This window comes from Dreissena polymorpha, chromosome 1 (genome assembly GCF_020536995.1).
Source record: "Dreissena polymorpha isolate Duluth1 chromosome 1, UMN_Dpol_1.0, whole genome shotgun sequence".
Classification (NCBI taxonomy): domain Eukaryota; kingdom Metazoa; phylum Mollusca; class Bivalvia; order Myida; family Dreissenidae; genus Dreissena; species Dreissena polymorpha.
Genome location: NC_068355.1, coordinates 57,598,276 through 57,622,150, shown reverse-complemented (window position 1 = coordinate 57,622,150; position 23,875 = coordinate 57,598,276). Strand labels below are relative to the sequence as shown.

General features: G+C 34.1%; 1 protein-coding gene across 1 annotated transcript in view; it reads left to right on the top strand.

Moving 5' to 3' along the window:
* LOC127881835 (uncharacterized) overlaps nucleotides 1–23,875 on the top strand; it is a 239,431-nt gene that overhangs the window by 157,582 nt on the left and 57,974 nt on the right. The window contains exons 3-5 of the mRNA XM_052429979.1: nucleotides 17,896–18,257; nucleotides 18,873–18,930; nucleotides 22,778–23,578. Coding sequence (XP_052285939.1) covers nucleotides 17,896–18,248 — 353 coding nt within the window. The 3' untranslated portion in view covers nucleotides 18,249–18,257; nucleotides 18,873–18,930; nucleotides 22,778–23,578. The remainder of the gene's footprint in view (nucleotides 1–17,895; nucleotides 18,258–18,872; nucleotides 18,931–22,777; nucleotides 23,579–23,875) is intronic.

Genomic DNA, 23,875 nt, shown 5'->3' with positions numbered 1-23,875 from the left:
TTGAGTGAATGAGAAATGTTGAATATAAATATTGACCAACGTAAACAGTCTGTTAATGTTGTACCAATGCAATGCCAGTTTTGTACACATAGACCCTGAAGATGTTTACTCAAACTAATTCTATGGTAAAATACACATCTTAAAATAAATTGCAGGCCAACATCAGTACAGTTGTTGTGTTATTGTTGTTTTAACAACATACATTTCATTGTCCCATGCTTATCCTGAAAGGGGACAACTGGAAGCATCTATCATACACTTACAAGTTCATTCATGAATATGTTTACAAATACAAAATTATATAAGAGAAATATGACAATCTGTCAAAGAAGAATAGTATCAAAACTTCACAGAATCAAATTATGCTGCTATAACATAAATTCAATTCTTTACATGATCTTTTAACTAAATAATAAATTGCAATACTTGTAATACTCATGCCTTTTCCCCGGCTCTTTAAGCACCTAAGTGCCTGAATCTTTAATTTATTACTTTATCTCACCAATTTGTGTTGCTGTAATTCTTCAATATCATGAAAGACATTAAAGATTCATCAGGTTTTTAAAGGCTGATTAGTTTACTTATATTTGTTCAATTATTGCACTTTCTTAAGTACAGTGCCTAACATGAAATTAATTCAAAGGAGTAACCCAGTACACTGTAAATCACATATTTTCTCCTGTGCAAATTTCTGGAAAAAGATCTGCATTGCTGATACAGTAGTCCATGTCCTTGTTTTGTTCAATGTCAATATTATTATTCAGGATATTCAGAAGGTTCAGCAATGCATCAAAGTACACACATTTAAACAAACTTGATAACATATAACAGGATTTTTTAGGTATTTTTCGCAAGTGTAGAGGATGAGTTTAATAATAGAAAGCAATACGAGAAAAAGGGATGGTGGGGTGTAAATTTGAATGTCCTTAATTAATACTTTTTATGCCCCCGGATCGAAAGATCTGGGGTATATTGCTTTTGGCCTGTCTGTCTGTCTTTCTGTCTGTCATTCTGTCCCAAAACTTTAACCTTACAGTTAAGTTTTGTAATAACTTTTGAAATATTGAACATAGCAACTTGGTATTTGGCATGCATGTGTATCTCATAGAGCTGCACATTTTGAGTGGTGAAAGGTCAAGGTCATCCTTCAAGGTCAAAGGTCAAAAATTTAAAACTTTAATATAGTAAAGTTTTGCAATAACTTTTGAAATATTGAACAAAGCAACTTGATATTTGGCATGCATGTGTATCTCATGGAGCTGCACATTTTGAGTGGTGAAAGGTCAAGGTCATCCTTCAAGGTCAAAGGTCAAAAATTTAAAACTTTAATATAGTAAAGTTTTGCAATAACTTTTGAAATATTGAACAAAGCAACTTGATATTTGGCATGCATATGTATCTCATGGAGCTGCACATTTTGAGTGGTGAAAGGTCAAGGTCATCCTTTAAGGTCAAAGGTAAAAAATTTCAAACTTTAAGATAGTTAAGTTTTGCAATAACTTTTGAAATATTGAACATAGCAACTTCATATTTGGCATGCATGTGTATCTCATGGAGTTGCACATTTTGAGTGATGAAAGGTCAAGGTCATCCTTCAAGGTCAAAGGTAAAAAATTAACTTTTTCACTATTGAAGATAGCAACTTGATAAATGGCATGCATGTGTATCTCATGGAGCTGCACATTGAGTGATGAAAGGTCAAGGTCATCCTTCAAGGTCAAATGTCAAATTTATGGCGTCTGTTCGTCTGAAAACTTTTCCATTGGTCATAACTTTTTCAATATTGAAGATAGCATGTGTATCTCATGGAGCTGAACATTTTGAGTGGTGAAAGGTGAAGGTGAAGGTCATCCTTTAAGGTAAAATGTCAAATATATTGGGGTCTGTCCATCCGAAAACTTTAACATCGGTCATAATTTTTTTAATATTGAAGATAGCATTGATATCTTGCATGCATGTGTATCTCATGAAGCTGCACATTTTGATTGGTGGAAGTTCAAGGTCAAGGTCATCCTTCAAGGTAAAAAAAACAAAACAAAAATCAAAGTGGCATTCTCATGAAACTGCACATTTTGAGTGATGGAAGTTCAAGGTCAAGGTCATCCTTCAAGGTCAAGGTTATCCTTCAAGGTCAAACAAAAATTCAAAGCTGCGTTATCATGAAGCTGCACATTTTGAGTGGTGGAAGTTCAAGGCCAAGGTCATCCTTCAAGGTCAAGTTTATCCTCCAAGGTCAAATGTCATTTTTTTTTATTCAAAGCAGCGTTATCATAAAGCTGCACATTTTGAGTGGTGGAAGTTCAAGGTCAAGGTCATCCTTCAAGGTCATTCTTCGAGGTCAAAGGTAAAAAAATATATGTCAAAGCAGCGTTCTCATGAAGCTGCACTTTTTGAGTGGTGGAAGTTTCAAGGTCAAGGTCATCCTTCAAGGTCAAAGGTAATAATTTTTTTTTTAATTCAAAGCGGTGCACTAGGGGGCATTGTGTTTCTGGTGAACACATCTCTTGTTTCTTTCATACACTTGCATACTTTTCCATAAATAATAAATGATTAAAATAAAAAGGAAAACACAACTTGACTTTTAATGTTTAATCCCTCATGTTCAGCTTTATTTATTTTTCAACATACAGTACCATACCAATAGCATATTTTTGAGTCTCTTTTCAATCTAAACAACAATAAATATACATGCACATGCAAGCACTTCAAGATAAAAATATTCTAGCATTAAAATTTGATCTAACCATTTTATCTATATGAATGCTATTCATAATCATGAATTCTATTATTATGAATGGGTACATAATATTGCACTGATAAATGTAAATATTGATTGGAGTGAAGTTTATTCATTAAACAATAACTGTGATAATTTACTAATTACTATTATATTGTAATAATTACAATTAACTTATTAAGATAATAAATGTTTATAGTATTTTTTGTTTAAAAAATATATTATTTTATATTGTGAATAATTTGTATATGGGGCCTATTGTACCACAAGCTGTTTCAGAATATGCTTGGAATTATAAAACTTTAAACAAATTTCATGATACATGTACATTACATTAAGAATGGTTCTAAATGTAATCTTAGTCATGTATCAAAATTAAAGATAGCACATATATCCTAGTAAACCTGTTTAAAGGAAAGTGTAAGAAAATTTGACCTCTTTTCAAATGGGTTGACTGGAAAGTATTCTCTCTTGAAAAGCAAGGGCAGGAATTACGAATTCAGCAACGTTAAGCATTTCATTTATCATAATTTATTATATCTGTAAGTGGCAATAAAGACCTAGAACTGCAGTTTATACATTTATAGTTTTAAGCATTATAACAAAGAAACAATCATCTACTATTCTACATGTACATGTAGGTTACGGTAGACAATTTACTCATAACTTGATATAAAGGTCCAATAGTATGATTGCACAATGGTGGCAGTTCCAAATTAGCAGGTTACAGGTAACCATAAATAGTGATCAAGAAATTAACTACATGTTTATTAATTGTACACATGTAAACAGCATAATCCTAGACACTGGCCCTGATAGCCAGGGGTAAAAGATTCGAGTTCCGGATTGGCTGTACAGTTGTCCCATCCTGCAACATTTGGTGCCCAATGTGGGACCATGGCACAATCTATTCTCAACAAAACCTGTTCATGGTTTGAATGGATCCAGTTTACAATGATCCCGTGACTCGAATTCTCGAAAAAATTCCAGCTTGGCAGAAGAAAATGTTAGTGCACGAACTTAGTGATTGTCACTAAACAGAAGATGTTTTTTGGCATATCATTAGCTCAATCAGAAAAGCAAGGGGTCCCTGGTTAAAATCCCGGACTGGCTGCACAATTTTCTCATCCTGTGTCATCAAAACATAAAATACCATAGTATATTTACAATGCCCAGTATGTATTATGCTTGAGCATTAATTATGTGTATAATTTTACCACAGGAGTTTGAAATTCTATACATGAAGCTAATCTTGTGGCAAAATAATAAAAATAGACCCCTATATAGTAAGTCTATATACTATATTAGTATATAGGGGTCTAGTTTTTATTATTTAGCCATTAGATTATTAGCTTCATGGATAGAATTTCAAACTCCTGTGATTTTTACTGAAAAAGCATTAAAAGCAAAATATTGAACAAGCATAGAAGTAACATTTCTAAAGTAATTAATAGTGCTTGGTAAGTATTAAAGGGGCCTTTTCACAGATTTTGGCATGTTTTGAAGTTTGTCAATTAAAGCTTTATATTGATAAATGTAAACATATTGGATCTTAAAAGCTCCAGTAAAAAATATAGAATAAAATAAAAAGGGAAAAAAAGGTAGCCCACAGCAGGGCTCGAACCAGTGACCCCGGAGTCCTGGAGTAAAAAATAAAATGGTGGAAACTTTTGCACATATTATTTTGTTCCTCTCTTATTCACAGTTTAAGTTCAAATGAATATTTCTATGGAATGTGTTGTCTGTATTATTTTAAGGAGAAACAGCAATAACATGTTTTGGATATATAATAAACAGAGAGAGCTATATAAAAGTGAAGATAATAATAACCCTTGGAACAAATACATAGAACCAATTGAGCACATTTTATCAACAGAGCCTGAGGTGTGATAAATTTACTTGTATTCCTTGCAGAACAAATCCTGCAGTATGAAAACATTATGTACAGTTGATAGAACATCATATTTCGGCTAAATAATAACTCATTTTTGAAAAATACATTAAAGATGTATTTCTGATTTACAAAACTGATCAAATATTTAAAAAATAAATTCCATTTGCTTTTTCATGACATTTTGAAAGTCAAAACTTTGGTTTCGTCTGTAGAAATTCAATTAAATGAACTGATTTAAACTGACCTAACTTGGTAAAGGTACCGGAAAAATGGTTAAAATGTTGATATAAAAATAGTTATACAGTTTAATATATGGAAAAAATGATTTGTTTTAAGTTAATGAAGAATAATAAGCATGTTTATTTGCTAAGTAAAAATAATTAAAACTTTCTTGTGACTTTGACGGACATACGGACATCTGGACCCAATCTAATTTTCTTCAGAAGCTGTGTTGAATACTTTTTTTTCTAAATAAACAATATATATAGGTGGGTGGAGAATGGGATTATTGATGCAAGTACCTGCGGTTCAGTCCTCATGTTCATTATAAAGAAACGTGAAGTAGTACTTCTTGGACATTTTCAGGATGTTGATTTTTATCTATAAAAATATATCAGGATCTACATTTTAATAAATACGCACATTAATTAAACCTACCCAAATCGTTTAAACACACCGAAAGTAATTGATGGTGACACCTCTGCAAAAACTCTAATTATTTTTAATTTCGTATCACATAATATGGGCATGATATCAACAATGGTGTTCTGAAGATTAACTTTTCTAATTGAAATTGTTTCTGCTCCTTTTTTAATTAATTTGATTTGACAATATGCTACATTCGTCTCGTTGTTGTTAATGTCCGTCATTTCGGAAATGTAATATGAAAATCATTTGTTAAATACTCACCTATTGGCTAATAGCGTGTGGTATTGGCTGCAATAGCCAATGAAAATCGCTGACGCTTTACAAGTCGACTTGGCACAACGAAACAACCCGTATTATAAACACATTTTGAACAACACTTTCGGCAATCTCCGCAAATTCTAGTTTTGGATAAAATACCAGGTCGGCGGGTGAAATATAAATTAAAAAAAACGAAAGTGACTTTTATTTTTATTTCTATTTGTCGAAAGATAGGGTCGGGCGCTCCCGTAAAACAAATAATTAAAAAAAATGCTAGAAGCACATAGTATATATATATATATATATATATATATATATATATATATATATATATATATATATATATATATATATATATATATATATAATATATATGAGGTTGAGCAATAACCAAGACCAGCCTAGCCAAATAAGCAACACAAAGCAAAAGATAAAGCAAAATGATAAGCACCTAATAGTAATAAATAATAACTGAGACATTTGCGCTAATCTAAACCGTAAGCTTACAAATTAATGAAGACAATTAAAGACATAAAATAAGCATGGCAAAGTGGTTATTAAGCACATGGTAGTATACAAATATATGACAGAGCAATAACCAAGACCAGCCTAGCCAAATAAGCAGACATACATGCCATACGTCCCGGATTGTCCGGGACAGTCCCGGAAATGAAGAACTTGTCCCGCTGTCCCGGAAATCTGTTAAATGTCCCGGAATTTACAAAATCCATATATACATGTACCTTATCTTAGGCTTAACTGCACCTCGAATCTGTGTATATCTGCAGCGTCTCCATGACAATGCCTACCCGAATAGGCAGACTACGCTACGTGTCAAAATCGATAAATTATCAATTAACAGGGGTCCTGTTATCATATCGATTGTCTCACGTTCGCGGTCAAACCGAAAAGGCGGCATTGCTTAATGTGGTTGTTAATTGACTTTAATCTACTACGTCATTATTTCCCGCTGCGTAAGGGCAAAGGATAGTTGTTCACACATCTAAAGTCCAACATCGCTGAGTAAAAAATTAAAAAGCAGTATGTATTGTGAATTGATTTGAGTTGACGATCTAACGGTACTGTATTGTTGTATTTTTTATTATATAAATGTTATAAATGAATAAAGGCGTATCAACAACTACGCGTTACACACTGGTCTTAATAACAATAACGCAGTGACGTCACCATCTATGTTTAGAACGCTTACACTGAAAACACGTGGCTTGTATCTAGTAACGGAAGTAGTAATGTTAAATTTGACGTTAATAGATCAAGTGTATTTCGGATAGGCTTTCGAACTTTTGCAATTAACGATGCGAAACAAAAAAAAAACGTACCAAAAATGCATATGTCTATAAATATCGCTACATTTTATACATGTCCCGGAAAATCGGCAAAAGTCCCGGACAATTTAACTCAATGTCCCGGAATTGGTCTGAAAAATTATGGCATGTATGAAGCAGAACAAAACAAAACAAAAACATTGATCATTATCTTCATACAATGATACACTATTAATTATCAAAAATAAATATTATCTATCTATCCAAATTGCAAACTTACGATATGTTCCCATAATTAGCTATTTCATTTGATTACACATTTAACATAAACATACACAAAACTTTCAATGTGTTTGTAGATTAACACTTGCTTTTCATCACCATTTTGGCCTTTGTTTACAATTTAGCGGAGTGATGTCATCTGCGTAAATGGGCATGAAAGTTGTTCTCATAATTGTTATTAAATATCTCAATAAATTAACAATATATGCAGTTTTTAAAGGTAATTACTTAAAATATTATGCTTGGTGTCCTAGATATTTCCATGAAAGAGCGTAAAATTACATTGATGTGTTTCGCCAAGATTTCTGGAATTGAGCCCGCTATAGAGATGTTGTATGTTGAGGCACAAACAACAACTCTGCTAGGAGAATGTCTTTCTAGATCAAATGTTTTGTGCCTCCCAAAAAGAGTTAATTTATTAAGTAAGTGCCTTATTCGTCTGCTTGCTTTAAGATTCTGATTTAATTTCCAGTCGGTTAATGTTAATGCTTTTTACTGATAATGATTTAATCACGTGAAATTAAATTACTTGGATTATGAATATTTTTGATGAGTGTCTCCTTAATTTTTGTTCTTCATATATATAGTAAAACCATCAATAGAGATACAATTAAAATTAGGAATAATTGTGGTAAAAGTGGAAAGTTCTAAAAATGAGCAATATCTCTGTATCCCATAATTTTTAGAAATGTCTGCAAAATTATGTAATTAGATATATGCTCATTTATAATGAACCAAGAAAGTTTCCAACAGTTTTTTTTACAGATACCTGAAGTGTTTCATTTTGACATCAAAGAAATACATTTATAAATTCATATGGGCACAGTAACAATAAAAACTATTTTCATATTATTCTTCAAGTCTTTGTTGGTTCATTATATAAACACATGGCCAATTGTTTAGTTTTAATCAATTGGGAAATAAATATGGACTGTTGTGATAAATATATCAATCTATACTTATATGGCCTGTGATATATGTGATTTAAAAGTATATGTTACTGTCACATGTGACTGTACATAGCACTCAAAGAACAACAATACAATGAAAAGATACAACTCATTAAAAATTAACAAATGTTTTATTTATCAATACAGTACTTGCAATGAAGATTTTTTTTTTCATTTTGTTGAATCACAATTCAAATAATTTGTTTATTTATTTTATGTCATTGAAACTCATCAACAGGTCAACTTTTTTTACGCCCTTCTCAATCTTAACAGTTTTCAGTTTTTCAGAACATAACTCGTAGGCACCAAATTCAATCGATGTCAAAAACAAAGAATTAAAAAAAAACGAAAGTTGGCAAGCCAGTATAAAACATGATTTTATCGTCTGAGGCATTAACATATTTGATGGTTATTTCTGATTTTTGCCTCCATTGGTCAAAGGCTAGCGGGGCTTATATCATGGTCCTGTGTCCGTCGTGCGTCCATCCGTGCGCTAACTTTTCCTTTAAGCATCTTATTCTCCTAAACAACTGGTCCAATTCTGATGAAATTTCTCAGGAATGTTCCTGAGGTAAACTTTTTTCAAATTTGTTCAAATTATGCCCCTGGGGTAAAATTTGACCCTGCCCCGGGGGTCACAAAATAAAAAAAAAACTTATATAAGGCCTATTTTGTAAAGACTTTCAAAATCTTCTCGTCCATAACTATTGGGCATAGGGCTATCAAATTAAGTATGTAAAGACATCTAATAGTCCTCTACCAAATTTGTTCAAATTATGCCCCTGGGGACAAATTTGACCCTTCCCCAGGGGTCACGACATTGAACATTTGCTTATATAGGGTCTATTTTGTGAAAACTTTACAAATCTTCTTGTCCATAACCGTATGGCATAGGGCTACCAAATTTGGCATGTAGTGACATTTAATAGTTCTCTTCTTAGTTTGTTCAATATGCCCCTGGGTCAAATTTAAAACTGCCCGGGGGTCACAAAATTGAATATATGCTTATAAATGGCTTGTCCATAACCATTGGGCCTAGGGCTACCAAATTTGGTATGTAGTGACATCTTATAGTCCTCTACTAAGTGTGTTTATATTATGCCCCTGGGGTCAAATTTGACCCTGCCGTGGGGGTCACAAAATTGAACATACGCTTATATGGAGCCTATTTTGTGAAAACTTTAAAAATCTTCTTGTCCATAAACATCGGGCCTAGGGCTATCAAATTTGGTATGTAGTGACATCTTATAGTTGTCTACCAAGTTTGTTCAAATTTTATCCCTTGGGTCAAATTTGACCCTGCCTCGGGGTCACAAAGTTGAACACATGCTTACAGTACAGCCAAAGCGGAAGAAACGTATTTCGCGATCCGTGGCGGCAAGGCGAAACGAGTCGATGCCGCGTCAGTCGTTGAAGCCGCGTCAGTATGCGGCGGCAAGTCGCATTTCGCCGCGAAACTTCGCATCTGTCCGCTGAGGCATGCCGCGGTCCGCGACATGATGCCGAGTCGATGCGATCATGAAATATTATTTTTTTTAATTATTAGTTACATGTAGTTAACAAATTTTGAAAGAACAATTATAATAATAATTAAAATCATAATAAATTTATTGTGCGCGGATTGTATTAGCATATACATGTAAGCATAGCTAATGTGTCTGGCCAATTATTAAGTTTGTTGCCCGTCCTGCGTATGTATTTCACACATAAACAAGGTCACGTAATTATGTTTTCGCACATACAAGTGGTCAAGGCTCCAGCATATGGTGGATTTATAAATTAATTGCATGTTGATTCCGCTATTATATTTTAGCTGAGAAAATTAGCAGTTTGAAGCCACATCAATAATCAAGACGGTGACGACGTATTTGTAGTTTTGTTAATTATCAGCTTATTATAACTATTGTTTGAATATGCGTATATAAACACGTTTTATTTTGTTCATATTATACAGTTAATATCGCTACTAATTACCCGATAATCCCGTATATTCCAGTTTTAAAGACAATGCTGGTAAATATTTACGATACACAAACATTCTCGATATTTCCTTAAGTATCAAATACATTTTGGCATTTGTTACTATTTATAGAGATGATGAAATAACGTCTAATCGGGGCGTTTTTTTTCTCCACTGAACACGCGATTTACACCTGACGTGATGTTCATGTATTTATACAACACAAAATACACCCAAACTTTCCAAACGACGTTCTACATGTCTGCATAATTTTCGCGCGCTTTTTATGAAACAAAGGATATTTTAGCACTGTTTATTTGACGCTAGAATTTGCCAAAGGACGCGTTAGCATTAAAATTTGGAAGTGTGTTTCGGATTACAAATTTAATAATGATAATCGAACGAAACATAAACAGTTGCGCGTAATTAATTCTACGCTACACATACATGTATGTACATGTAGGTGGATATCTTTTCACTCGATCCGCCGCGTACGTATGCGGCGGATTTTCTCCGCGAAAGTACGCGTGGTTAATACAGACTCGGCGTCGTTGCGCGGATGGATGCCGAGTGCCACGGCGATACGCCGCGTTAACACAAGATTCGGCCGCCGCGGACTAATAATCTGGCCGTGGCGTAGCCGCGGATTATGTTTGTGCCGCTTTGGCTGTACTGTATATAAGGTCTATTTTGTGAAAACTTAAAAAATCTTCTTGTCCATAACCATCCGGTCTAGGGCTGTCAAATTTGGTATGTAGTGACATCTAATAGTCCTCTTCCAAATCTGTTCAAATTTTATCCATGTGGTCAAATTTGATCCTGCCCCGGGGGTCACAAAATTGAACATATGCTTATATAATGCCTATTTTGTGAAAACTAAAAAAAAATATTGTCCGTAACAATTATGCCTAGGGCTACACAATTTGGTATGTAGTGACATTGTATAGTCCTTTATTTAGTTTGTTAAAATTATGCCCCAGGGGTCAAATTTGACCCTGCCCTTGGGGCCACAAAATCGATTATATGCTTATATAGTGCCTATTTTGTGAACACTTACAAAATCTTCCTGTCCTTTAACCATAAGGCTGTGGCACTTCTACCCTTATGTGAATATATTAGTGTTCAAAGGTTCGTTTAAGTCGCGTTGTGTAATTTTTTGTTTTTACTAAAATGCTCCAGGTTCGTTTAACTACTCATCAGTTTGCGAAAGAATGCAACAAGTCTTTTTATAGCATATATAGTCTTTTATTCTTGTTTAAAATGTTTGTATATGTTGTATTGTAAATGTATATTATTCTTATTTGTATTGTAAATGTATGTTATTCTTATAAAGAAATTGAACAAGATCAAAACAAGAAAGAAACAAGATACTCCAACACAAATATAATCCGTCAAGAAAGTAAATGTCCCTCTCTCCTGCACTTACCGTAAAGCCGTAAAATTATAATGTTTACTGTGCGAGTTGCTATCAATAATGGCTCGATTTAAAATACCCCTCTTTTATACTAATGCTTATGTAAATGCTTATACAAACGGTCATGTTCCAGAAAACGTGATCTCAGCAAGTAAACAAAACTTTCCATCACCCTGTCTAATTGGAGTATTTTATTCTAACTCCAGTAAACAAGCAGTTCGTGACCGTTTTAACATCGGTCTGACTGCCAAATAACCAAGGCTTAAGAGCATCCCTACATGTATGATAGTTCGAATTGAGTTCCGTCAGCTTACTAGGACAAAAGTGTTACAAGGCATGATAGGGCTACCAAATTCGGTATGTAGTGACATCTAATAGTTCTCTACCAAGTTTGTTCAAATTATGCCCCTTGGGTCAATTTTTACCATGCCCGGGGGGTCACAATACTGACCATACACTAATGGGGCCTTTTTTGCGAAAACTTTAAAAATCTTCTTGTCCATAACCATTGGGCCTAGGGCTACCAAATTTGGTATGTTACATATATAATAGACATTTAATAAACTTCTACCACATTTGTTCAAATAATGCCTCTGGGTCAACTTTAACCCTGCCCCGGGGATTCACAAATTTGAATAAATGCGTATAAAGCGCCTATTTTGTAAAATCTTTAAAAAAATCTTCTTGTCAAAAACCATTTGGACTATTGCTACCAAATTTGGTATGCAGTTACATCATTCTTATAGTCCTCTTATACCAAGTTTGTTCAAATTATGCCCTTTGGGTCAAATTTGACCCGCGGGTCACAAAATTGAACATTATATACGCTCATATCTTGCTACCACATTTTGTATGTAGTGAGATATAGTAGTCCTCTACAACGTTTGCTCAAATTATGCCCCTGAGGTTAAATTTGACCCAGACCAGGGTGTCACAAAAGTGTACATGTGCTTAACTAGGGCCTATATTTAAGTATTTGCACATGCCAAGAATATTTTTTTCAGCCTTTTCTTCAGCAGTGGAGTGATACAGGGCTATCATGGCCCTCTTGTTTGTTATTTGTGGAGATTTCATGCTCGTCAGGAGATGCCTGCCCACCGACACTTTCAGAGCTGCCATCACCGACACTGGTGTCATCAGCATGTGACCTGGCATAAATGGAATACATAACTCTTATATGTATACACTGCAACTCCGTTACATCGCGATCCGTTATATCGCGCTGTCCATGATATCGCGAGTCGGCTATGGCTCCCAAAAATCCGACAAGAATGATCACAAAAACACATTTTTTTAAAAATTCGTTGACAAGCTATAATCTAACAATATGCAAACTGCGATAACAACCGGTTCTGGCTAGTAATTGATCACCCGTTTTACGCGGCTTATACTTGACATGCAGTGAAGCGTGAAAACAGACCTTAAGTGACAGTGTTGCTTTAACACGGATTGAGTTGTTTGCAGCACTTGAGTTATTAGTGTCTCATTCTCGATAATAATGTCAGTTTGTTGTTTTTGCTATTATATTTTAGCTGAGACATTTAGCAGTTTGAAGCCACATCAATAATAAACACTAAATTGTCGTTGTGTTAATTATCAGCTTATTATAACTATTGTTTGACTATGCGTTTCTACAGTCGTTTCATTTTGTTTATATTATACAGTTGATATCGCTCATCATTACCCGATAATCCCGTATATTTCAGTTTTAAAGCAAACTCCGGTAAATATTTACGATAAAAGTGCTCAGTACACACACACATTTGCAATTATTCTTAATATCAAATACATTTTGGCATTTGTTACTATTTAAAGATGTGATGAAATAACGTCCAATCGGGGTGTTTTTTTCCCACTGAACACGCGTAAATCGCCTGACGTGATGTTCATTTTTTTATACAACACAAAATACATTCTCACTTTCCATGCGACGTTCTACATGTCTTTTAATTGAGACAAAAGATATTTTAGCACTGTTTATTTGACGCTAGAATTTGTTAATGTCGCATTAGCATTAAAATTCGGAAACGTGTTTCGGATTACAAATTTAGTAAAGCTCATTTGAGAATCAAACGAAACATTAACATTGTGCGTAATTAATGCAACGATAATTTGTTTAAGCGCATTACGTGCCATATCACTAATTAAAACGTGAAAATAATAACTAGGAAAGTAGCGTAAATCTAGGTTTCTACACTACACAAATGTAGGTGTATATCTTTAATACACTACACAAATGTAGGTGTATATTACGCTGAGCGTACCTGAAAATAAAAATTAATAATGGCATTACAATTTCCATGGTAATCAAAACTTTAATTACGATATTATTTTATACAAATAAATTTTTTGTTGTTGTTTTACAAAAGTACATGTAAAATTGGTTTGCAATTATTACGATACAAAGATAAAGCAGCGCCGTACATAAAATGAAAACACTGATGAAATTTGACACATTAACTGCACATCAACTGCTTAAAAACTAAGTCAGACATGTCTTGATTTATATCGCGCTCCGGATATATCGCGATCGCGATCTTTGGACCCCGTCAATCGCGATATAATGGATCTGTAGTGTATATTTATTTATTTATTTATATATTGTATTGTTTAATAATCTTGTGGCATTGTAGATATGGTGCCTGCCTAGCCATTGGGAGGCCACAGGTTTGATCTCTTCTTGGGGAGGGTTCTCATGATATTTACAAAAACACTATGTACTGGTTCTTCCCAGGAAACAGACTTGAGAGTATCTCAATAAGCCTAAGGCTTAGGATGCAGTCTAGCTAAAATAAATAAGTTTATTATTATACATACATTAATCTTAATGTTTATTTGAATGGTTTTCAATAAAGTTAATATTAATTTCCTAGTCCTACCACATAAAGTATGTTATGTTTTGTTCTCACAAAAACCATTCATGTCCATATTAAAAAAGTGTTTGTTAATCTTAAGAATCTTTGAACTAGAGGCATGTTACTGTTGAGTTAAAATTATATCTACATAAATATATACATTAATGCCAAACCTTATAAAGAATAAATAGCCATTTTTGGAGACGATATATATTGATATTATTACCCATGAAATCATTCAATCTGATCCCTGGAATTACTCTAACTCGTTGGACTTGAAGAGTCATTATGACTGATAAGCACTTTCAAACACCTATAAAAAAGTAATAGCAAGATATGAATGCATGTTTCTTTTATATAAATACAACAACAAACAAATATACTGATTAAATGCAAATAACAATACAAATTATATTCAAAGGAGGTACTTCATACTCAAATTCAAATAATCAAGTGCCTAAGTGATAAGCTAGAAATAGGTTTGATGTTTTGAAATGTTATTGAATAATAGTGCTACATATTTGTATGAATATGCATGATTTGAGTGTCATATAACATACATTTTTTAACTGTTGTTGTTTTTTGCACTATTTTCTAATGAAAAGTTTTAGTAACAATACGTGGTCTATAATTAATTAATTTTGATTGCATATATAATTATGCCCCCCTTTGAAGAAGAGGGGGGTATATTGTTTTGCACATGTTGGTCGGTCTGTCCGTCAGATGGTTTCTGAATGATAACTCAAGAACGCTTAGGCCTAGGATCATGAAACTTTATAGGTACATTGATCATGACTGACAGATGACCCCTATTGATTTTCATGTCACTAGGTCAAAGGTCAAGGTCACAGTGACTTGAAATAGTAAAATGGTTTCCGGATGATAACTCAAGAATGCTTAGGCCTAGGATCATGAAACTTCATGGAAACATTGATCTTGACTGGCAGATGACCCCTTTTGATTTTCAGGTCACTAGGTCAAAGTTCAAGGTCACAGTGACTCGAAACAGTAAAATAGTAAGGATGATAACTCAAGAATGCTTATGCCTAGGATCATGAAACTTCACAGGTACAGTGATAATGACTGGCAGATAATATCTATTGATTTTCAGCTCACTAGGTCAAAGGTCAAGGTCACAGTGACTTGAAATAGTAAAATGGTTTCGGGACGATAACTCAAGAACACTTACGCCTAGGATCATTACACTTCATAGGTACATTGATAATGACTTGCAGATGACCCCTATTAATTTTCAGGTCACTAGGTCAAAGGTCAAGGTCACATTGACTCAGTAAAATGGTTTCCTGATGATAACTCAAGAATAATTAACCTAGGATCATGAAACTTCATAGGTATATTGATCATGACTGGCAGATGACCCCTATTAATTTTCAGGTCACTAGGTCAAAGGTCAAGGTCACAGTGACAAAAAACGTATTCACACAATGGCTGCCACTACAAATGACAGCCCATATGGGGGGCATGCATTTTTTTCCAAACAGCCCTTGTTTATATTATATTCACATACTGTGAAAAACATGAGATGCATAAATAATTTAAAACGGGTTGAAAGGCTAAAACGGCAATTCATCACCTTTATTAGAGATTTACATGTCTTTACTTTCTAGATTGAAATGATCTTTTGCCCGTGGTATTTTGTTGGTACCTTGTTCCTGTTCATGGCGTTTGGACCATTTCTATCCACCAATGATTAGAGCATACCCTGGTGTATCTGCAACATCAATATGTGTAAAAGGGTTTAAATAAATACTGAAAAAATTAAATAAAATTTATTAACAGCCAGCACACCTTAAATTTGCCATAGCGATAAATGAAAAATGCTAGTTTGTGTGTAACATGGCCACAAATTTAATATGTTACAGTGGGGCAGGGTGTTGGTGTTGTATCTACTGTAAGTAAACCAAGCAATATAGATTGAAAAAATAGTTCAATGTTGTATTAATAAGAACACGTTTTTCATTATAAATGGCATTTAATTTTATTATAATACAATTTTGGGCATTCATGGAATAGAAGAAATGATTGTTGGTATTTACATTGGTCTGTTCTGGTAACATAAATATGCAATGACAGTCTGCTCAAATTAATCATTCAAGTTTGAGATAAGCAAAGCATGGTGTAAAATGTCAACACATTAGGCCATATTAAATCAAATTCATTTTTTACCGATTAATACTAAATAAAATGTTCATAATAATATTGCTTGCCATCTACATGGTGTAATACTCCTACAAATACGATATTGATGTACATCGACATATAAGATATCGATACAATAATGATACCTACCCGTTTGGCGTTGCATCTTGCCTGCTTATAGCTCTAATCCATGCGGTTTTCGTGGCATGATTTCTAGGCATTTTGTGCAGCGTTACATGCTTACCATATATGCCAAATTGTCCCACATCAGGCCTTTACCTTGCCAGTTTGGAAAAAATCATATAATGTATAGTTATATACTTTGTAAGGTTATTATAAAATAAAATTCATCTATAATAAGCATTAGACATTTCTTTCTTTAAAAAACAAAACAAAAAAAATACAACAATGGAAATTGGGATTTTTTTTGTTCAATATTGGTTTGGAATCGAGTACCTTTTAGGGCATTTTTTACATAGCAGAACCCCCCCTGATATAATATAAAGTAATTGTTCAATAATGTATATGTGCCATTTTATTGCTACAGTAGCCAAGATAATACATGTTTTCAGAATTATTGATTTATAAATATGAGTAATGAAGTATTTTGACTGTCACTACATGGCATGTCTATAAATAGAAACTGAGCTCCTGGCAAAGACACACTTTCTGACCTTGTTTGCATTTGTGTGGTTGTCAGATTACTGTACAGTGCAATATATTTTATAAATAAACAAATAACAAATTATATAAAATATATACTCTTTAAATAGCTATAGTTGGATTTTAAGAAGTTTTCAAACGTATGTATGCAATTAATTGAGAAATTTCAAAACATTGTATAAATAAGTACTCTTAAAAATTTAAGTGGTTGGATTGTAAAAAGTGTTCAAAGGTAGGTAATAATTTTAATAATTAATTTTAGCATTATGCGGTTGTTATTGGTTTTGTGAGAAAATAGATAAAAACGCATCAATATTTCTTGTTTGAAGTATTATTTTTCATGATATAGAAAATTAAACACTTTAAAAATACAAATTAAGTCGCATATATTGCACATGTATGAAGTATCAGTACATTGTTATCACATGGGTACCTGTGTAAGAAATCAATTATTGCTGTGTATAGTAACATTCATAATGTACACATGTTGATTGAACTGTGCGATTGTTTTCTATTGTGTAATTGTTTCCATCTGTGTAATTTTGCAACTCTTCATTTCTAACTCACCACAGTCACATTTCAACATGGTAAACTTCTACACAATAACACTGATACTGAAGTTTATTGTCGCACTTAACTATTTTTTTATTGGAATGTATGCATAAATTTTAGATGTGTAAAGGCCTATTTATACAACATATGCATAATACAATATCACTGCAGTATGTTTAATAAGATTATTTAACATTTACAGTAATTCAATATCTTGATGTTACTCTGTTTTGCAGTAGAGAAGTGTGCTGTGAGTCCCACAGGGGACAGGCTGTACATCATCAGCAGGTACCAGAACAAGCTTCTCACCCTGGCCAGGGATGGCACACTCCTGGCTACATACACAGACCCAGCACTACGTGTCCCATCTGGTCTACATGTGACCCCTGCAGGCCAGGTGCTGGTCTGTGAATGGGGGTCCAACACTGTACTACAGGTGGGCCGGGAGGGAGAGAGTAAGCTGGCTACTCTTGCTACACGGGAGGATGGAGTGAGGAGACCATGGTCAGTCTGCTACAGCAGCACCACATCATCAATCATTGTGGGACTGTATGGGGACAACAACATCCTGGTGTTCAGAGTGGAATAGTGTGTACATGTATGTATTAGTTGTTGTAATTAGTGATTAGTATTTTAATTACAATGTGTTGTTTAGCATACGAACATAGTAGTGTGTGATGTTACAATACAACATTAAGTGTGTAGTTAAAGATACAAATGATTTATGTGAACATATTGTTATCTAATTACACAATGTGAGGGTTTTTGTTGGAACATAAGATGTAATGCATATTATGTTATGTTGTCTTAACATTTGTGTCATTTTGGTCCTAACATTTAGTTCTTGTAAACTTTGCATGAAAAAACAAAGCATTTCAACTGAAAATTTAATATTTCTACATATATGCACATGTACATAGCAACTGAGGCTATTTTTAGACTTTCATTTCTATAAACACCATGCCATGTAAGAAATGTATATGGATGAATACTTTTTTAATAAAATATGAAATTGTTTAAGTAATCTTTGGAGGAGTATATATTGATATTTTACGCAACGTTTACAGAAAGGTTACACTTGATGTGAGATTTATTAATTTGCCATATTTTATGATGTTGAACATGTCTTATTGATTGTTATTACATTTATATAAATGTGTGTGAGTCCTAAATATACATACAAGAAATACATCAAGCTATTCTGCTGCTTCAGTTGCTGCTGGGTCGGGTCAACGATGCTGAGGATGTGGGGGACAAGCATGACGCAGAAGGTAAAAGAGACGCTTTGTCAGGCCTTTTCTTGGCCACTTTGGGAAAAAATGCAATTTTGGGATTTTGAATTTGTTTTGTGCTAAAAGTCCATTGATTTAGGAAAAACACATTTAATATAAGTTTTAATTATACTTCAAATTATAGGAATAAAATTCTTTTATAATAGTTATAATCTTTGTTAGATCTAATTGAAACATAATTGAGATATAATTTTCATAAGGAACAGCATATAACACGCTTTGGGTATGGGTCCGTTAAACAGACCCATGAATACTCAAGGAAAAGTACTGCTTGTGTATTTCCTGTTTATTAAGATGAGATGGCAAAGAATGGTATGAATTTACATAAGGTAAAATATCCTTTTAAATTGTTTGTTTATTGTAAAATCATATATATTCGTCCGCATGTTATTTTGTGGTTAAAAAAAGACTTTCATGGACGTGGAAATTAATGCGTGACTTTCTCAGTTTGGAAACAATAAATATGGAATTTGTTTCAGTGTGTTTGTATTCAATTTGTGGATCGTTCAACCCTTGAAATCAATAAAAAATAATGTCCCGCGAATAATAATGTTTTTGCAGTGTATAAATAAGTGAAGTGGACGAGAATGATATGATATGATTTAACAGAAGGTAAAATGGCGTCTATTCTTGTGTATATAGTGTTTTCAGTACAACTTATTTTACTTGATGATCAATTACTCAAACCCTTCTCCAGCTTGATGCTTTCCAACTTACCGATACAGACACCTCAGAAACACAACATCGCAATAATTTCTGTCATCCCCATGCAGGCCTTGAGTTTTTATAAAGCTGTGTGATATTTAATTAAGCCTATTTGATTGGAATCTATTCCATCTAATGCCGTATAGAGTCTGTTTGCGAGGAGGTATTAAGTTTTCATTGTGTATACAGTGTTGTTGTTTTTTTGGTCAAAACAGGCCCCGTTACAAAGGAGCATGATTTACATAAAACCACCATTTTTTCACGGGATATTATGCGTTCTTGTTAGTTTCATGGAATAAATGCGTTTTGTTTCATGGAGTTAACGAGTATTGAAAAGCGTAAAGAAAAATAATTAAATGGGAAAATTTGTATGGAAAAATAATTAAAACAAGCAAATTCGTTGAATTGATAGCCCAAGCCAATATGCTTCTGGACACAAAAGTATTATATTTGACACTCAAAACAACATTGTTACAAGATACAAAGGGCCATAACTCCGTTATTAACAGATGGTGTACAATGCCATTTGGCGTGCATCATCCTCTTATCCATATATATACGCATTACAGGTTTCAATAATATCCGCCAAAGCACTTCAAAAATATGGCTCCGGACACACAAAAAGCATTTTTCAAGATACAAAGGGCCATAACTCTGTTATTAACTGATGGTGTACAATGCCATTTGGCGTGCATCATTCTCTTATCCATATGCATACTCATACCAAGTTTCAATGGAATCTGACAAAGCACTTACAAGATATGGCTACGGACAGACGGGCGGAAAGACGGACAGACGGAAGGACCGACAGACAATGCCAAAACAATATCCCTCCGCCTATGGCGGGGATAATAAAAAGTACAGAAACTCGTATTGAGCACCTCTAAACTCACAAATTCGCACTGAAAGAAGCCCAAACACGTTTTAATAATATTATATTTCTTCTTCGATATAGCATATAAGAAGTTTACAGTATATTTACTGTATTATGTTATATAAGTTAATGTTATTTGCTCTTGAAAGCCCTTTATAAATCATCGACAATGGAAGCCATATGTCTTATCAGACATTATTATAATAATTTTCATTGTTCAAACATTTCTACGTGAAGGATCGATCTAAAATTTGGCATGCACATTGAGGACAGATGAAAAATGATAAGGAAGTGCATATTTTTTGCGTTTTAAACAGTTCAGGTTTTCTTATAGGTATCATTATACTAAATAATCGTTTTATGTTGGGCTGTTCTCAATAAAAAAAATCATATTTTACTCGAGGCCATGTTTTACACTTTAGACTGGTGTTCTGCCTTTATCTCTTGGATATATTGGAAGGGAAAGAAAAGGTGCTCACTATTTAATCCCTGACATATGATAAAAATATAGAGACTTAAGTACAAATTTGACCTGAAAACAGTTACATTGCACTAGAAAATGGCCGGAAAATTTAAGGTGCAAAAGAAGTAGAGTTTGATTTGAGTAAAGTTAATGTTTGGTTTTAACATGACATATCTTTTTTATTGCTTAAATTGATTCAGCTTAGAATGAACTTTCAGTAAAAGTATGGTTATGGTGGTCTCTATGTTCAAAATGTTGCATTTATTTTCTCTTTAATTTGTCGCTTTTACATTGAATTATATAGGGAAATCATTTAGTATATTGTGGCCTTTAATAAATTTAGCTTACACTAACAAGGGAGAGAACTGTCAATATGTACCAGCAGTGAGTTGTTGCCATTAAATTGTTTCATATTTATTAATTTGTAATATGTCTTACAACTTTTATGACATGATGGTTTACTTTGGAATTGTTGTCTAGTGTGAATTTAAATTTCGAAGAAGAGGGGGTATATTGCTTTGCTCATGTCGGTCTGTCGGTCAGTCTGTCGGTCGGTCCGTCCATCAGGTGGTTGTCAGACGATAACTCAAGAACGCTTGGGCCTAGGATCATGAAACTTCATAAGTACATTGATCATGACTTGCAGATGACCCCTATTGATTTTGAGGTGACTAGGTCAAAGGTCAAGGTCACGTTGACCAGAAATAGTAAAATGGTTTTTGAATGATAACTCAAGAATGCATACGCCTAGGATCATGAAACTTCATGGGTAGATTGATCATGACTGGCAGATGACCCCTATTGATTTTCAGGTCACTAGGTCAAAGGTCAAGGTTACGGTGACCCGAAATAGTAAAATGGTTTTTGGATGATAACTCAAGAACGCATACGCCTAGGATCATGAAACTTCATAGGTAGATTGATCATGACTTGCAGATTACCCCTATCGATTTTGAGGTCACAAGGTCAAAGGTCAAGGTCACAGTGACCCCAAATAGTAAAATGATTTTAGGATGATAACTCAAGAACGCTTTTGCCTAGGATCATGACACTTCATATGTAGATTGATCGTGACCCGCAGATGACCCCTATTGATTTTGAGGTCACTAAGTCAAAGGTCAAGGTCACAGTGACAAAAATCGTATTCACACAATGGCTGCCACTACAACGGACAGCCCATATGGGGGGCATGCATGTTTTACAAACAGCCCTTGTTTTTGTTGTTATGCAGGAAAAACTTGCTAAAAACATCAATGAGCCGCGCTATGAAAAAATAGGGCTTAATGCATGTGCTTAGATTGTAGTCCCAGATTAGCCTGTGCAGTCCGCACAGGCTACTTAGGGACAACAATTACCTCTTTAAAGGTCTGTTTTGTTGAAAATAAGTATCTTCTTTTGTGAAAATCCAATATCGTCCCGGATTTGCTTACGTGGATTTCACATGCTAAAATGGGACGAAAGCTTCTAATATTGATGAGCGGCAATTTGGCTTATACAATTACACTGAAAGTAAAGTAAGAATAATTATTATGAATTTACAGGTTATTAAAGCATTAGCCAACACTTAATGTTTTAATACGAAATGGTTTAATTGCATTAATTTTCATTAATTGCTATTTAGGACAAGGCACCAATTAAATTCCAAATTAGAAATTCAGATAATTATGTTTTGCTGTTGAAAACCTTCACATCCAATCAAGAGGCATATATGTAGTGTATTATACATTGTAATATAAAAATGTGTTACAAGTTCATATCCCCCACTCTAGTGTTGTTGTTTTCAGGTGAGCACCAGCATTGATATCCAGTTGGCCAAGCAACAGCACCAGTCCGGCCTGCAGGAGCCCCAATACTAAATGATCCTTTGCCTTCCCTGATCCCTAGCTCCTCCCACTGGACCTCCGGCCACAAAGGGTCAGCATCATAACACAAGTCTGTTCTGCAATAAATCCTCAGCACGTCAAGTTTTCACGCGCTGTTATGAACAGCTGAAATGTCTGTGTTGAGATTTCCCCAAGCAAGCCCGAGTAGTTTTGTTTAGCTCTAGTGCCCGAGTGGGATGAGTGTTACAGAAGCGAGACGTTATAGCAGCACCTATGGTAACGCTAACAGTTAACGCTAACAGTTAGTTCTCACTGTGGACATCACGAAGAATCTCACAAAGGATTAAACGTTGAATAGTTTGTTTAATTCTTTATAAGACAGCTATATATTCAGCGAGGAACGGGAGCAAATCAAGGAACAATCGAAACTATTCATTCAGAAGTATATCTGCTGTAGATAGTTAGGACAGTAGAAGGGTTACGGACTATCCTCAGCGCACAATATATTCATGTGGTGTGCCTCAGACGCGAATTCCCACATGATTGAAAACAAGTTGCTAAAAGTAAACACGTACGGTTTTGCACTCCGAGCCCAAAGGGCATCGCATTGAATTGAGACTAAAGAAGGCTTAAAAACGTGACAACAGTTTTGTTGTATGGTCCAGTACGCCCTTCGACTCATCCCGAAGTTAATCAGAACTCAAACTCGGCCCTTAACAATATCCGCGAGGCCAGCATATCAGCTCAGCTTCTGAGCTTCAGGTGAGACCTTACAGTGTTATGAATTGTGTCAAAGATTGGGCCTAAATTCAGCCCCATTCCTCAAAAAGTCTAAAAAAAAATATAAATATTTACTGGTTAAAATTTACAATGCAATATTTGCCAAAACAAGTGTTTGATAGATTGCAACAATGAGTCACTTTCCTTATAAAGCCCTATATGTTGAAACTTAGTACAATTAAAATACAAATCAAAAATTCTAAATTTATAAGTATTTGTGTTCACGTATAACTGATTATGATCTAATATGATTTTTATTTAAATTAGAAACCGGATGTT